General features: G+C 44.3%; 1 protein-coding gene across 2 annotated transcripts in view; it reads right to left on the reverse strand.

Annotated features, from left to right (window-relative positions):
- The window catches only part of LOC146189461 (protein kinase C, brain isozyme-like), a 119,770-nt gene extending 109,507 nt beyond the window's left edge, over positions 1-10,263 (reverse strand). Inside the window, exon 1 of one of the 2 annotated variants that reach the window (XM_084604273.1) lies at positions 9,900-10,263. In XM_084604273.1, coding sequence (XP_084460399.1) covers positions 9,900-10,069 — 170 coding nt within the window. In that variant the 5' untranslated portion in view covers positions 10,070-10,263. The remainder of the gene's footprint in view (positions 1-9,899) is intronic. The other variant, XM_084604272.1, reaches the window with a different exon arrangement.
- Positions 10,264-18,411: the final 8,148 nt, after the last annotated feature.

Consider the following 18,411-nt stretch of genomic DNA (forward strand, 5'->3'; position numbering starts at 1 on the left):
TCATGATGCACTCTGCATATAGGTTAAATAGGCAGGGCGACAGTATGCAGCCTTGCCTCACCCCTTTCTCAATCGGAAACCAATCAGTAAGACCATGCCCAGTTCTGACAGTGGCCTCTTGCCCTTCATAAAGGTTCCTGAGGAGACAGATGAGGTGAATTGGAACTCCCATCTCTTGGAGAGCTTGCCACAATCTGCTGTGGTCTACGCAGTCAAACGCTTTCGCATAATCAATAAAGCAGAAGTAAATGGGTTTCTGGAACTCTCTTGCTTTTTCCATGATCCAGCGAAGGTTGGCAATTTGGTCTCTAGTTCCTCTGCCCTTGCGAAACCCAGCTTGCACGTCCGGAAGCTCCCGATCCACATACTGCTGCAGCCTACCTTGCAGGATTTTTAACATCACCTTGCTAGCATGCGAAATAAGCGCGATCGTGCGGTAGTTGGAACAATCTTTGGCACTGCCTTTCTTTGGAATGGGGATGTAAACTGACCTCCTCCAATCCTGTGGCCATTGCAGGGTTGTCCAAATCTTTTGACATAATGTATGCAGTGTGTTAACAGCGTCGTGGTTGAGGTTTTGAAGCAACTCAGCTGGAATACCATCAATTCCGCTAGCTTTGTTCTTAGCAAGGCTGGCTAAGGCCCATTCAACTTCACTCTTCAGGATGCCCGGCTCGAGATCAGTAATCACAACCGTCCTATGTTGGGTTTGCACATCCGGGTCCTTCTTGTACAGTTCTTCTGTGTATTCCTGCCACCTCTTCTTTATCTCTGAGGCTTCAGTGAGGTCCTTGCCTCGTTTGTCCTTTATCACGCCCAGCTTAGCACAGAAGCTTCCTTTGATATCTTTGATTGTCTTATACAGAGCTCTTGTGTTCCTTAATTGGCTGTTGTCCTCAACTGCTTGACACTATGTTCAGGAAGGCATTCTTATCTCTCCTTGCTATTTTCTGAAAATCCGCATTGAGAACCTTGTATCTTTCTCTTTCCCCCATACCTTTTGCCATCCTCCTTTCCTCAGCTATTTGCAAAGCCTCTTCAGATAACCAGCTTTTTGCATTTCTTTTGCTTTGGAACTACCTTAGTAGATGAAAATACAGCGATATAATCATTGTTGTGTCATTTAAATTCACTACAATGATAAAGCCAGCCTGCCTCAAGAACAAAAATAATTACAAGTGAAGAATGAGCAATTATACCGCTGTTTTTTCATGCCGCGCATCAAGACGTGACTGTGACGTCACAGCCATCTCTTGGATACCGAAACTGGTGAGAAAAGAAAATTCAGTTACTAATTATTGAGTGGTCGTAAGCGAAAACTAAGGACTCACGCATCATTAACAATAAGAAAAATGGCATCAGTTTGTTTCCCGGTGGTCGAAATTATACGGGATCCCTTCACCACGACCGCTCTCTATCTTCTTTCAGAGACTTTCCCCACTTCTCTTAGGGCAAGGTTGAGGTTGCCAACTGTGAAGCGAGATGGACGCTAGCAGTTTCATTTCATCTAAACCATTTTTAATGCCGGCGCCAACACCGGTTTTTCTGGGGAACGAGACCTTTAACGCGATAATTAAGGTAAATTTACCCACACACACCCATATATACCAGAGACGGGGTTTCTTCTGGCATTGGGTTTGCAAATAACTGGCGTAACAACGGCTCTTGCAAAACATTAAAGGTCAAAGGGCATTTAAAATGCTCGGAAACGATTTATCACAGCAAGAAAATGTCTCAAAACATTTCATGGGCCTTTCATTTTTAATGGCGCTGTGACGGCTTCCTTTTGCGACCAAGACGAAAATAGTTTGGCCTCAAGGCTTTTGACCAAGGCTGCACATACGTCCGTAATTTGCGCGATTTCGTACAATTTTCCTGGCCCAAGAACCACGAAATTTAAAACTTAATTCAGTATAAAAAATAAGGCCTATCGAATACACTTCGTAATAAAAGTGTTGCGTTTTATTACCCAATACTGTTTCGAGATCAACATTTTTACACGAAATTTGAACAAAATTTCAAAAGGCTTATTTGTAACCAAAAAAGAGAAATAAATTTGAGTAAGTACAAAATATGTGCCCATTCAACTGCGAATACTTGAGAAAAAAAAAACTATTTCGCAAGTTTTCCAGCTAGAGAGCGAGAACTTTAGATCGCATCTTTGAGCACGCCACTGGACGAAATACTCGGGTGAACCAATCTCGGGGCCAGAAGAGTGTCAATACCCAAATGGTGCGGCAACTCTAAATGACAGTGGTAGCATCAATATCCATTTCAAAACACCCGCTCAATAAAAAGGGCCGAAATAAGGAGCTAATCGATGCGTTGCCACGGTCATTATGGGCCGGTTCTCCCAGTCTCCTAGCACCTTCACTCAGCGAACCGTGGACGCAGCTGAATGAAGAGTGTTGTTGTTGTTGTTGTAGGCAGAACGAAAAGAAAATGCACGGACCTGCTACTGGCTCTGTAGCTGAGCCACCGCCGCTGCCTCGTGCAGACAGAAGAGAAAAGAGAGAAGAAAGAAAAGAAAGAGGGAGAGAAAGACGCGCGCCGCAACAACAGCCGTCGTCCACCACCGAAACGGTGGCAGGTGCAATGACGGCCTACAAAAAATTCTGTGGCAGGCTAGCCCCCGCCGCAAGCGGCGGTGACCTACCTGTCCCAGCCCCATCAGGAGAGATGCGTCGCGTTTAAAATCGTGGTGCACGCTGGCCGCCACCCGTCACTACATTCCCAGCAGGTTCGAAGTTGAAGACGGGAAAGAAAAAAAAAACTAAATGTTGAATTAACTGCCGTTTCCAGTCAAACGACGCATAATGTCGCAGAATGGAGCAGGAGCGCTTGAAATCAGCACTCACATTCCTTGTTAGTGAGCTAAAGACGGTCAACGAGCACGGTAGAGAACCACAATTTTTTCATTACTTCGGTGACTCATCTTGTTTACTCTCTCGTACAGCATTCTTTTTATTTTTGCCCTTGTCAATTTAGATCTCAAAAGTCTCTCCGCACCCCAATGCTTGGCCGATCTCCCTACAGGTTTATGAGGATAACAACCGCAGCATCAGAGCTCAACACATCGCCCTAATACCAGCTCCTTGTTTAGGTGGCGAGGGTAGCCCTAGCAAGACTGTTCTGTCGTCAAGAAATCTCTGCGGCGATCGTGAATGTGGGCGGAGCTGCCGAGGACCAAAGACTCATGTGGCCGAGCCAAGGGAACCCAATGGATTCAAGAGCTTTTACTGCAGTGGCGAAAATACGTTTCTCTCCCTCCCTAAAGAATTAAAGGGGCAATTTCTCCCTCTTTCTTCTTGTGCTAACGTATTTTAGGAGCAAAACACAATTTAGGCGCCGGAAAAACTGCATTTAAAGATGTCCCCCCCCCCCCCCCCCCGCTCAATTAATCGTTGTGATTTTCTTTTCAGAGCCCGCCACTTTGCTTTCGTCCTTACCAGCCCAACCACACACTCACACGTGAAAATAACTCACTATAAAGCGATAAAACAGTTACAACAGCCAAAATAAAACACGTGCCCAGATGGCAATCACTAGTTTAGGGTTCTCCAGAGGCGTCGGTACATACAAGTTCCCACTAAATAATTTTCTAGATTTTCTACACTGTTCATGACATAAAAGCAACGACTTTTGGGACGCAGATTTAGTCGCTTGATATTCTGACAGACTCCAGTCCAGGCCCAGATGAAAGTGCATTCACGTTAAATGTGAGCACCAAACTATATAAAAACTCCTGTCTGTTCATAAAACCCATACAAAAATCTTATGATGGCCGCAAGACACAAAAGTGCTTAAGTTTCATTTGAAGCTTTTCGATAAAAGATAAAGCTAAAGGTAAACTTTTAGCACACATTTACTTTACAGCTCAGTCAATAAACATACTCGCTTATAATTTATTTCTACGAACGATTGACTACGAGAAAAACAGAGAAGACAGCCAGACATAAAAGGCAGATAAAAGCGAGCATTTCCCCTGATGCGGCCTGACAAAAAGAGCCCTGCAAAAGGCACGCATTTCAATGACAGCTCTTTATCTCCACAATCATAGTGTGCATTCAGGGCATTTTTTTTCTCTGCCTCCAGCTGACATGTCCAACATCTGCCCTTAGGATCAGGTGAAGCTTGTAGAAAGTTACAGCAAAATTGCAAAGACTCCATTAAGCGAAGGGACACATGCTAAACTTTTTTTGCTCACTTTTTAACTTTGCTAGCTATGATCGCACAAAATATAGGAAGAGCACTTCATTTTCCTGTGAGCTGTCACATCGTGATAGGCACGTCCGACATTTGCAGCCCACTCTTGCAACTAGAATTTAAAGATAAAGCTGAAGCAACTGGAAAATTAATAACAAAAGCCAGATTTAATCTGTTGAGTCAAAAGAGGTCGCTGATCAAAACGTGGCTCAGTAAGTAGCACCTGCAAATAGAGGGAGGTGCATGGAAACAGATTTCTTTGCTTTAAGGCAAACTACGGCCCGTATTCAGAGTTTGCTTCACTTTCGCTCTCCCTTGATTAGTGGAAACGCTGTAACTTCCTGTCACCGCTAGTTATGCTTGTTCCATTTGTCTGAATCATGCTTGTTCGATTTGTTTGCTTGAACAAATACCAGCTGAGCAATGTATTGGTGTCCGATGAAATTTTGTCTGGGACCATATACTAATTAATGATATGTGGATGCGTTGCTGAGTCATTAAACTTATTACCTCCTACCTAAGAATGGAACACAGCACTGTCTTTTACAATGCAAACGTTTAGCTGCAAAAATAGTACCAAACTTCAACTACAAAGTATTTGACACTAACATAGCTGTTCTGCACTGCTTGAAATTACCCTTACAAATACAGTCAAAGAAAATAAATTTTACTCCACAGTACTTTCAGTCCTATCTACACAGCCTTCAAGGACTACAGAGTATTTCAGCACTTTGGAAAGATGATATAAAGAAGATTGGTCTAGCATATTTTTCATAGAGCCAATCTCCCAGAATAGTTTAATTAACCACTCAGAATCATGCCACATACTTCTTTATAAACTATAATCAACAGCTGATAGAAATAGAAAGATGGATATCCATTCTTCCCAAGTGTCAGGAGTAATGAAACGGCATAACGTCATTATGGTGCATGTAATGAAGCCTGTAATGTGAGCTGCTTGTCAACCTGCATTCAAGAATTACAGCTGATCGAGCACATGAATGCACAGCATGATGGTTGCAAGGTTCTAGACATCATATCCTAATCATCGTAAATTCTATATTTACGGTGCAGTTATATTAAATAAATATGATGCTAGAGAAAAATCACAAAATATCTTTATTCTGCTAATTTTCACAACATCCCAGCCGCCAGCCCAACAATAAAAGTGTGGTATAAATAATTCCGACCACCTATTTTCGAACTGTAAGAAATTCCTATTAGTTTGTAAACACGTTCCACAGCCCAAAGACGACGTTTGACAAACGTTGACCACAATTTAAATTGTATAACATCCAAGACCTAATTTATTGTGCAAAGGAGCAAGCCACATGTCTCTATGCAAGTTTCAATTTTCACGGTAAATACTCTGCCTGACAATCACCAGCTCATTAACACAAAAAAAGAAATGAATGCTGTTTCTTGAAACATTCCTAAAGCCTGTTGAAAATACCTTTTGTTTCCAGCCACACGCAGGGGTGTGCAGATATGATACTATTGATAAAATGGCCAAATAAAAAAAACAAAAATGTTAACCTGCATTTAGCAATAGCAATATTGCAACAATGGACTACGTCAAGTGGATCGACAATCATGCTGATGCCACACACCTATCCTCCATCTGCATGCATGCTATGAAATTGACATAAAATTTGAATTTTTCTTCAAAATTATTTTTTTTTTCTAGCAAACATCTTCATCAAGATTCAAACGAAGTTGCAGCATCCATGTACCTCAATAACAAGTATAATAAAATACTCTTTTCAAGTATGAATTAAAATCAACTGCAGGAAAAAATTGCAAAATTGTTTCCAAGAAGCATGCCAGTAATGAATAAAAAATCTACCTTCCCCACAAATGATTGTGTCAATCCTGTTGGGTACCAAATTCTGACCCCAAACTATTTCTTCCAGGCCCTCATATTACATACCGAGGCTCGAAACTATTTCCAAGGCCTCGCTCCTTGCTTGTTTCAACTCATTTCTGTCACAATATGTAATTATGTAAATAGATCAACGCATTTTAGGCTACAAAACATGCAAGTTTGCAAAATTAAACAAATCAATATCGACACTCACCAAAGCCATGCCAGTACTACAATAAAGTAATAGCCCTTCCATCAACGATACGGGTTCTCATATTCATTTCACATGTCTGACTTGGTACCTTTTTACGCAAGCCTGTTTGGATGCCAAGAAATTTATTGCATCCATATCTATGGAAATTCTACAGTGTATAGGTAATGTTTTATACTAGTCAGGTCACATGCACAAATAATGACGCTATAGTCATAGAGAACACATTCCCAATGTAATGTATTCTAAGCATAGTGCACAAAACTCCTTTCCCGTTTTCTTAGCTTCAATGAGACCTAAAGTATTTGGAGTACAATCCTTATGCTAAACATGCCATAGTGAAAATATGCCCCTTTTCTAAAACAGAGTCAATACAGAACAAGATCAAGAGTTGTCATATTTATACATCAGGTAAATTTCTTGAAACTAGTGAAAAGTTAAAGCATTCAAGCAAGACCCTGTCCTGTTTCCGATTAAATTTTTCCACAAGCAAAGCAAGCAGAATTCCTGTATCCAAAGAACATCACGGGCAGTGCTTCTGATGCCCACAGGACCAAAACACTGTCCTTGCAGTGAAACCCTAGCACGCCACATCTTAACCCTCATCCGTTGCACAAACCAATCCAGTTTTCTTAAATTACTATTTTGAAAATAATGGAGGCTGCTCTTCATTTCATCATTGCAGTTCTATTCTGAATGAGGTTCTGATCAACTCACATATTTCATATTTTTGGGACTACCTCCGCAACACTGTTTCCTTTTTGCACCCATGAGAACAGAATGCAGTCTAAACCTTCTCCCAGTGCTGGACACTGCACAAGGAGTGACAGACCAATGTTTGCAGCCAAATAAAATTACAAAAAAAAAAAAGGCTGCTGCTGCCAATGCTTAACAATTCTTAAAAGAGCTGGAATAGCCACCTTCCCTTTTTTCTATCAAACTCGCTTTCTAGAAAGAAAAGTAAATTGATTGTAGAAGCAAATTCAAATTAGTGCAAATTGAAGGTTTTACATTCAGTCTGCAATTTTTACTCGCAACACAAAGAGGATCAAGTGTCATGTCTCCTCGACAGTTCAGAGCTTAATGAGCTACGTAACAGGAGCTTAAGGATTTCATATATGCAAATATGGCTTCCACTACACGTACATACCAAAAATAGAGTTCACTTCTGCATGATAAACACACTACATTTTGATCACCATGAAGGTACTTCAATATATTAGCAAGAAAATTCTATTTGTATTATGACCCCACTAGGATTCTGAAGACATAAAACTATGCAGGAGACAGGACACAGAAAAGATGCAGACAGGACAAGCGTAGTCCTATCTGCATCTTTTCTGTGTCCTGTCTCTTGCATCGTTTTATGTACTCAGAATGCCTTACCAACTAGCCTCTTATCACACACTTCTAGAACCCCACTAGGATACTGTCCATAGATAATACGCCATTCACTATACTACTGCTAACTATCACCTAAAATACCACAGGAAGACTTTTTATGGTGTGTCAACTTGCTTAAACTTCTACGACATCCTTCTAAAGGCTCATAATTTTAAGAATATGCCACAAAACAACTCATTCATCAAGAAGCCGATGGATGGTTTTTCGATGCTCCCTGAAACATACATGTGTTCAGATAATTCAGATAATTTTAGCATGGTCCTACAAGATAATACTGCCTCATATGCAGCATGCCACAAGAAAGCATGTGGTATGTAAATGTGGCAAACAAACTGCATAGCAAATGGTGTGCCCGCATTCAAAGAAAATATAACTGAGTGCTGGACAGCAATTCAGTGAATGAAGTACCCACAAGTTCAGCAAACCAAGGCAGCTTCATAAGCAGGGCACAAAATAAAATAATGTACACACTCCCCTTTTAAAAGGATGGTTTCCTAGAATGAGCACTCCTGGAATGCAGCCAGCTATGCTGCAAGACTTCTTATCTTTCACATTGCAGGGAGTGTTTTCATTCCTTTTAGTGAGGTGTGTCAACCTCCTCCTTATCTTGTTTACATTCCTTATCAACTTTTGTTTGACAGCACAGTTCATGCCCTTGCTTCAGGCCATGTGCACACTTGCACTGTTTGTAGCAAATATTCCCTTTCCTTCAGTTCCTCCTCCGAGGATTTCAAAAGGAACAAAAGATCAGTAACTGCATTGAAACATTTGCGCTGCACTATAGAAGCTACATTCAGCAAACCACTTTTATCTGTCAAGCTATGCTCAAGCATAAATTGGCTTTTAAAATAAATGTACAGAACAGTGCATACAATCTACATGGTGCATGCTGTTCAACAATTAACGAGATATAACTAATACATTTCATTTGAAAACTAAGTGGATGGGTTGATTGTGAATGCCTTTCAGGTTTGCCTTGCAGACCTTTATGACATGTAACATGTGAATAAAGATATGTTATTCCTGTATTTTGCGGTCAAAATAACTGACATTGCTTCAACCAAACTCAGGAGTCAGTAGACTGTCCACGACGGTGGCTGTAGTCAAAATTCTTGTGTCGGACTTCAGCAAGATGGACAAGAATCCTGCTCTGCGCTTTTTCCTTGCATGAATTATTTGCAGTGTCCAAAAGAAAGAAAAAGGAGCCAATTCAACGCGCCATTCGAAATACAGGGGTAGAAGTGCACGCGCAGTCACGGATTCTGCACTTGTCGCCTCGGGAGATGCATGCCTGCTCGGCATGCCAATTGGGAAGCCGCCAGCGATCCACAGTCGGCGTCGAGTGCAAGTCACGTCGCGGCGATGCTCGGAGGGCACAAACACGCGCTCTGTCACTAAATCGGGCCCTGAAAATTCCTCTCCAGAAACTACGAATTAAAACACCCAGGCTTAATCCTGACTGAAACTGTCGAGACTAAATAAGCAAGGATAACACTGGTGCCAGACATTTCGTCAGGCACTGCGAGGTCGCCGCATGAATTGACAGTTGCCTACGTTACAGATGTGGCTCGTGTAAGTATGACGGGGCAATGCACACGCGTTCTCCGCTACCTCGCGAAGCGGAGGTAGAATGGGCGTTCCCATCCGCTGCTAGACAGCATTCAAATCAGCGCGCATGTCGAAGCCGCCACCGGTAGCTCTCGTACACTGTACAGCGTGCGAAAGGCACGCGCGCGGCTGCTACAACTGTTTATTGTGGGGCTTTAGCTACAACCGCCGCCACCTTCACCGGGAACCGAGCGAAAAACAAGCGCAATGTGCCCCTCGGGCCCGCGCTTGCGCAAGTGGACCCGTTCGAATTAGTGATGAGATTTGGTGCAGAGCAGTAGCACCAGCAGTACGAGTCGCATCGCGCCAGGCACGCATCAGGCCGCGGCGGAGGCGTGTTTTCCTCGTGCGGCTGTCAAAAGCCGGCCTGCCGGATTCAAAGGGTCGCCCGCGGCGGCCAAGGCCTTTTCGCGAATATCTTCGCGTATCGCTGTTCTCCCCTCCTCTGTTTACGGGGCCTTTCCGCGAGGCGCGTTTGAGGAGGCAGCGCCAAAAGCGCCGCACCGCTCTTTTCCATGTGTGCTACCTGCGGCCGCGCTGGCGACGCTTAAACCAAGAGGCGGGGGAGGAACGGAAAAAGCAGAAAGAAAAAGGTGGCGCTCTCACCAGATGAAATCCTTGCAGTGTGAGCAGAAAGTAGGCTGCTTGAAGAAGCGCGGTATGAACTTGTGGTTTTTCACTTCGAAGACGTTCTTCTTCTTGAGGGCACCCTTACGCGCACGCAGCCGGAAGCCCGAAGAGAACTGCTCCGACAGCTCCTCGCCGTCGTCCCCCATGGCCGATCGGTCGACCTTGCCGCTGCTGCTGTGCCTAGCTGCTGCGCCGACGATGGGCTGGGAGGCCACACAACACACGGCGACGACGGCGGATGCGTCGAGCTCGTCGGGAAACGAGCGCTGCCCCGGCCGGCGACGCAAGCGCACTGCTCCTCCACGCACGGACACCAACAAGCAGCGCCCGTAGCGGACGGAGCGAGCAGCAGCTACCGCGGCGCGTGCGCCGCGTCGGATTGCTGGCAGCACTGGCTTTACTACGCCTGTTGCTGATACTGCTGCAACTGCCGCAAGAAGGAGAACGCGGGTGGAGTGGGCGCGTGCAACGATTTGGGCCCGCTTTCCCCCAAGCAGCCCCAGCGACGCAAGACAACCTGCAGTTATAGCAGCACTTGTGCTGGCTGGGCTCCGCCAGCTCCGCCCGCGCCTCCGGAGGTGCTCGCATCGAGCGAGCCGGCGCGCACTTTTCTCTCTTTGGAGAAAAGTCGGCAGCCGTGAGAGTTTACTTTCGGTTTCGCTGTTTTCGCGTTTGTCTGGGAATCGCGCGGTGATAGAGCTGACCGCGCGGTCCGCGTCGTCCCTGTTTACACCGGTGCAGTGAGGCAGAAATGAAAAAGGGATGAGTGTTCATCTCGACCGGTATTAAAAGACCCATTCCTGTGTCGTCGATGACGAGGGGAACTATATCCGATGGTCTCGACCACTGCTCGTCACTATTAATCACGGATAGCGCTGCCGCGAACCGAGCTTGTAGGATAGAAATATATGCTCATTTATGTTGAAGGCGCGGTCTCGTAAACATCATGCGATTGTCTCTATATTCGTAGCTTCAGTATACTTGCATTATTATTATTATAATTATTATTATTATTATTATTATTATTATTATTATTATTATTATTATTATTATTATTATTATTATTATTATTATTATTATTATTGTTGTTGTTGTTGTTGTTGTTGTTATTGTTGTTGTTTTTTAGATATTTTAGTTCTACCCACCCCAGAGCCAAGTATACAGTAAGCGCAGAATTTAATATTTTAGAAATTATTCAACAGCTTTGCTTTAAATGGCTGGAAGGTATAACTACCGATTGTTGCATTCATTTACAAGTCAACGCTCCAACTGAAATTCTCCGATTGCGGGCGGCCATATCATACCACACTTTGTGGCTGCTGCAACTATCCTTTTAACTCCGCCTGTTTTTTCCTCCCCTTTACTTATTTTGTTTACCTTAAGGCGCACATTCTGTCTGACACAGCCTCGTATTCGGATTTCGCTGCAAGCGGGGGAAACCAGCTGCGCCATCTGCGTTGTAAATGACGTACCAGCGAGGCAAGCATTCCTGATTTGTAGCCACGGCGGCTCCAACTACCGCGCGGCATTCAAAGCCGACGCCGAGGGCATCTCGCTAGTGGCTTGCTCGGTGTTCAAGTTGTTACCAGCGGCTATTTCAAGCCTTTTGAGTTTAAATCTGAGCATAGTTTTGTTTTGCTCCTTACAGGTGCATTAAGCCCCTATTTTCATGAGCTTATCGGTGCATCGAACCGCACTATGCACACGCATAAGGCTTGCGTAACCAAATTTATAATGCCTGCTTCGATGCTGTTCTATCCCATTTGTTAGGTTTCAGGTAAGGGAGAGCGTATGTTACTCTCGGTGGTAAGTGACGAATTGATCCGCAATGCTTCTCCTTCCTTCATCAATTTTGTATTTGTTCTTAACTGTGCTGAACGCCTTACATATCGGTTTTGTTGAGTGTTCCAGGAGCTGGATGGTATGGCCCCGCTTGCTTTTAAGGCGAGTTTGCGTACAAAAAAAAAAATGGCTCATCGTTGTCGTCAGCAAGTGTCATGCTTTTGCGGCGCTCTGATTGGCTGATTTGGGGATGACGTCATAGAAGTCCCGACCAATCACACGGCACTACCCTTTGACAGACGCTGCCAACTCGGGCCTCTCCTTTCCCACTGGAGGATGATATCAGAATCAGCCTGCCAAGACCCTTACATTCACGTTATCCCTAGGCCACGTAGACACGCTCATACGGCTTGGTTAAAGCGGGGCTATATATGTTGGCTGGTAGCTTACGCTATCTAACATACCGATCCAGGCGTCCGTGTGGCGCCTTTCAGATGCAGTAAAACCAGGAATCAGCGAAGTTTCAAAACAAAGGCATTCGCCTTATCGCACTTTAGTAGTCCAAAGTGCCGCACAATATTTTCTCCTGGAGCCGCGTTCTCAAGATGCAAAGTTTATTTATCCTTCTTACGGGTTATCCGTCGATTCCCCATAATATTGTTCCCCTGTCCTCCTTGTTTCTGATGTCTCATAAATTCTGATTTTTCTGGTGAGCACTGCATCCCGTCTTATAAAGCAAATTTGTCGATATGATCCGCCACTGTCTGCTGTTTTTCTCGCTTGTTTCCGGTCGATCCTTCTGCCATTAAAACTGTTAGTCGTCTGCATAAATTTAGATTACTGCATCATGTTTTAATTGTATGCAGAGCCTTATTCTAAAACCGAGGATGGCATACGGACACAGACCGCTGTCCGCAACGTAGTTGCTCAATAGTGTCTTGATCACCTTCGCGTGGAGTTTAGTCAAGGACGAGGTTAGTGAGATGGGTCTGAGATTTTCTAAGCTCAACGTCTACCCATCGTTTGGGTATCAGGATAATTTAGGCATGTCTCTACTCCTCCGACATCGTGAGCTCTTTTCCCATTTCTAGCTAATTAGTCAAGTCATGACATCTATCAGATCGCCACTGATGTTTTTTATTGCGGCACTTGCCCCTTCATCTTTTCCCACAGCTCTGTTCCCTTGAATTAAACGCCAGCCGCGTGCACCCCATGTTGTCTTAGCGGTTCATCCAGCGTTGACTTGCCTAATATGCGATATAAGCACTATTGTATTGCGTGTTCTTTCTTAGATTTCGTAAAGCTTGAGCAGCGCCCTTGTTTCAGAGCTTCTCAAGCGCTGTGTCTGTCCCTTTCTTCCTCTGGCCTTGTGCCGTGGCGCTTCTTCACTAGATCATCATCATCATCAGCCTGATTATACCCACTGCAGGGCGAAGGCCTCTCCCATATTTCTCCACTTAACCCGGTTCTGTGCTAGCTGCATCCACTTGACCCCTGCGAACTTCTTAATCTCATCCGCCCACCTAACTTTCTGCCTCCCCCTGCTACGCTTTCCTTCCCTTGGAATCCAGTTTGTTACCCTAAGCGACCATCGGTTATCTTCTCTTCGCACTACATGTCCTGCCCATGTCCATTTCTTCTTCTTAATTTCCACTAGAATGTCGGTAACTTGAGTTATTTCTCTGACCCACTCTGCACGCTTTCTATCTCTTAATGTTACCCCTACCATTTTTCGTTCCATAGCCCTCTGGGTTGTCCTCAACTTAAGTAGAACTCTCTTGGTTAGCCTCCACGTTTCAGCCCCATAGGTGAGTACAGGCAAGATGCAACTGTTGTATACTTTCCTCTTGAGCTATACCGGTAAGCTGCTAGTCATAATCTGCGAGTGCTTGCCAAATGCGCTCCATCCCAATCTTATTCTTCTTGATATTTCCTTTTCATGGTCCGGATCTGCGGTTACTATCTGTCCTAAGTAGACATATTCGCCTACTATTTCCAGTATTTCGCTACCTAATGTAAACTGCTGTTCCTTCCCGAGGCTGTTGAACATTACCTTAGTCATCTGCATATTGATTTTCAAGCCTACCTTTCTACTTTTTCTGTCTAGGTCATCAATCATTATTTGCAGTTCATCCCCCGAGTTGCTTAGCAAGGCAATGTCATCAGCAAATCGCAGATGACTGAGGTATTCTCCTTCTACCCTTATCCCTAACTGCTCCCATTCCAAGTCTCTGAATACTTCCTCTAAACAAGCTGTGAATAGTACTGGGGAGATTGTGTCTCCTTGCTTAACACCTTTCTTTATGGGAATTTTGTTACTTTCTTTATGCAGAACTATGGTTGCTGTGCAGCCACTATATATATCTTCCAGCACTTTCACGTACGGCTCGTCTACCCCCTGATTTCGCAATGCCTGCATCACCGCCGAGGTTTCAACTGAGTCAAATGCTTTTTCGTAATCAATGAATGCTATGTATAAGGGCTGGTTATATTCCGAGCATTTTTCTATCACCTGATTGATGGTATGGATATGATCGATAGTAGAGTACCGTTTCCGAAACCCTGCTTGATCCTTTGCTTGATTGCAGTCTAAGGTTGTCCTGATTCTATTAGCGATTACCTTAGTAAATACCTTATAGGTAACAGACAGTAAGCTGATTGGTCTGTAATTTTTAAGGTCCTTAGAGTCCCCTTTCTTGTGAATGAGGATGTTTGCATTCTTCCATGCTTCCGGTACCGTCGATGACACCAGGCACTGCGTATACAGGGTGGCCAGTTTTTCTAGCACGCTATCCCCCCCGTCCTTCAGCAAATCTGTAGTTATCTGATCCTCTCCAGCTGATTTCCCCCTTTTCATAGTTTCTAGTGCTTTCTTGACCTCGTCCTTCGTCACTGGTGGAACGTCTGACTGTTTTTCCCTACCGCCAATCTCATTACGGTCCTGACTACTTTGGCTACTGTAGAGATCTGTATAGAACTCCTCGGCTACTTTGACTATCTTGTCCATATTAGTGATGACGTTGCCCGCCTTGTTCCTTATCGCATACATCTGGTTTTTGCCTATGCCCAATTTCTTCTTTACCGCTTTAAGGCTTCCCCCGTTCTTTACAGCATGCTCAATTTTCTCCATGTTATACTTCCTTATATCGGCCACCTTGCGCTTATTGATTAGCTTTGATATCTCTTTGAAGATATCTAGTGAAGCTTTGAGATATCAAAGCTTCACTAGATATGTCAGACCAACTCGCCCACCAGTTCTTGTTATACGCGGTGTCAAGGCATTATGGCACAGTTTCCAAGTGATGAATGGCAAAATTTTTGAAAAAGACACAGTCGGGCTACTTTGCGACGTGATTCGAGGGAAAAAAGATTAGATTTTGTCTTCAGATCAGTAACACTTGAATTATATCAGTAGTATAAATGAATGAACCTTGCTGCACGATTTTGGATGGATTCGAGGGTGAGGAAAAGGTTATGATTTCCAGCCCGTGCTTTTCCACCACGCGTTAACATTTTCGCTCGCGCGTGCAAGTGCCTACGCGGTCTTGATTTAGGACTGACTTTCGCACGATTGAAAGCTGATAAAAACGTCGACGTTGGCCACACACGTCACAAGAAAGTGGCTGTTTAACTGTCACCACTGAGATGTCGAGTTCCCGGTGGTGACATTTCTAATTGCCTAATGCAGCGTACAGAGAAGCTGACCTGCAGTCTTCGCGTGGATTCGAAACATGTTCACGGCCGTATACATACTTCTTTTCTGTTATGCTTTTTTATTTATTATGCACCCATCACGTGGTTCCTGACGTCACATTGTGACTATGGAAAAGTGGCTCAGTGCCTCGGGCTCATGCTAGACACTTGCCAACGTGCTATCTTTCATTCTTCGTATGCAATTTACGAAAATATTTGTATGAATGGGTAAAGGCGTAATAAAATCAGCTATTACTGCTGCTCCGTTTTAGGTTTCATTTAGTGATTGTATGGAGCCACAATTGAAGATGAGCGTAGTGGTGAGAACATGGAAGTTGATGCACTCTAGCGTCGAGCATGCCCTAAAGACGATCGCGCTCCGGCGAATGTTATGGGATCTCATTGTCTCAGTGCCTCACTGGTTTTCAGAGGAGAGCCCCAGAAGGGTTAACACATGATCTGCTTCTTATTGCATTTCTGTTATAAAATTTTACGTATGATCACGCGAGCATGTATGATCGCGTGAAATTCGTCTACGCTCAGTTAAAATCACGAGGGCACTCAAGTCTGCATCTGTAGAGAAATGTGAAATGATTAGTGTTTGTTGCTGCCGATAGGTTCTCTAGAAGTCACCCTGAATCACGTGTCACTTCTTTGCCAACTGATACTAGTGTGACGTAATCACTTTTGCAAATCATCCTAAATCAAGTGGCATTTTGCCAAGTGGGTTCTGGTGTGACGTTATTATTTATTTCAAGTCATCCTGAATGACGCGACACTTGTTTTTCGCGTGACACCGGCGGGAAGTCATCATATTTTGCATGTCGTCCTGTACCTAGTGGCATTTCTTGGTCATGAGACTCCAGTGGGATGTCGTCACTTTTTGTAAGTCATTCTGAACCATAAGACACTTCTTTGGCACGTGACTCCAGTGTGACGTCATCGTTTTTTTTTGTAAGTCATTATTTGTTCAGTCGCTTCATTCCATAGAGCAGCCTAGCGTAAGCGTTTGCGTGAGTTAAAACTACAAAGCCGATAATATATTGCAGGCGTTAATAGAGAGATTTAGCATACCGTGATCCGCGATCCGCCACCGTGACACTCTACCGCTCGTGGGCGGGGCGTACAAGCTGATTGGTTCCGATGCGCCAGGTCAATGTGCCGACATCAAGTATGTGGCGCCATCTATCGGCATGAAAGGGATCTGGGCATGCGCAATGGAACGCGCGGTGGCGGATCACGGTGTGCTAAATCTCTAATATGCCAAGCGCTTAGCTTGTGAAAGCCCTGCCGCAATGAGATAGGAGGTGAACGCGCTATCAAGAAGGGGCAGACAGCGCATGACCGTACACAAACGTTCAGGCACAATCTCAGTGCGATGGGATTTCTGGTTATGGTGCAGGGATATAAAAATGTCAGGTAAATCGCAAATGTATTCCATCATCCATGTGCATATTACCTGAAATCCCCTTTGCACATTGAACCTCTTACGGTTCGGGTATTCTTCATCAAGCAAATAGCAGTACTATTGTCCTAACATTGAAGTTCGCCCAGGACATTCAAATCATGGTGGGATTTACACAGCTGTAGTGAAATAGAATTTATCTTTTTTTTTTTGTGGTGTATGGATGCTGTCATATATAGACTGAAAAAGTTCAAATCTTGGTTGTGTCTGTTGGGCCCTTTTACACAATCCCAGGTAGGAGAAACAATCCGTTGTCCACCATTACACTTCGTTCACAGCATGGGTCACTTTGGAACGTTAAACCCAAAGACCAATTTTTTTAGAGTGATTTTATGAATCGAACTTAATCATCATGGTACGCACTCGACGCATGTGTTGTCTCAGTCGTAGTATTTCTCCTCAATAAGTTCGTAGCCCACCGCGACAGCATGCGAAGAGAGAGAAATTAAGAGAGACTGCTCGGTAGTAGCAGAATAACTCCAGTAAGGAGATCATAATGGTGTACATATTGTCACGTGGTGGTGACCAGGGTCGATGACACAAATGAAGAGTCGGTGATTGCACCGAAGAAACTCTTTATTGGGCTGACCTGCGCCCGCAAAAGAACTAGGCACCTCGGCGGCGGCGATAGCAACAAACGTTCTCGTCGATCGTCGAACAAAGAATTCCCGTCGCACTCGTCAACGCTCAATTTAAAGGCTACTCAGAACAATCTAGATATAACGTCGCAATTGCTGCCAGCATAAGCTGGAACATTGTAGAAAGACACACGGGAATCTTCAAGACAGATCTCGGTGCATCTTGCGCTACAACGAAACTGATAAAGGTGTGACTTGCGACATTGAGCATTAACAAACAAAGAATACAGTACTGATACGCGATTCAGAATCAGAGTGATAAGGCCGTATGCCGGCCGCTGTTAAAAAAGCAACAAATACAGTTTTGAAGGTTTCGCGGCAATATTATAAGGAATACTGCACTTTTGGGCTCATAGGCCCCTCACAGATGATGAGTGGCTTTTTGTAAGACAGTCTGGAAATATCAGCTATGAGTGCCGCAGGATACATGCCACCTCATTCGTTCTTAATTTAATGCTGCTAGTTTTCCTGTCCATGTTTTAAGCAGGACTCAACCGTGGCGCTGCAGTCAGCTTACCTCCAAAAATGTTGAAAGCAACAGAGCGCCACATTCAAATGCACAACGCTGAAACTCTGGAATCTGTAAGAAGTTCTTCCTTCAAACCTCTTCTCGACAAAATTCCTCATTCCTTCATTACCTGCCGACTTTCGCTCGCCAGCTGCCTGAGGGATTACACCAGCTTTCCAAGGAACCCAGAAACGTTTCTTGCCAAGCTTGATACGTCTCGTGCCGCTAACGCAAGTAGCAACAGCAAACATCACGCGTAGTAAGCTTCCCCGTAACTCTGGCAGAGGAAGTGATAAAGATGAGAAAAAAGCCGCAACTTATGCTCTGGAAGATTCATAATACATTCCGCGGCACACTTAATCCAGTCGTGGTTGTGCGAAGCAAATAGAAACCTTCCTGGTT

This window comes from Amblyomma maculatum, chromosome 5 (genome assembly GCF_055883805.1).
Source record: "Amblyomma maculatum isolate TAMU_Amacu chromosome 5, ASM5588380v1, whole genome shotgun sequence".
In the NCBI taxonomy this organism is placed as follows: domain Eukaryota; kingdom Metazoa; phylum Arthropoda; class Arachnida; order Ixodida; family Ixodidae; genus Amblyomma; species Amblyomma maculatum.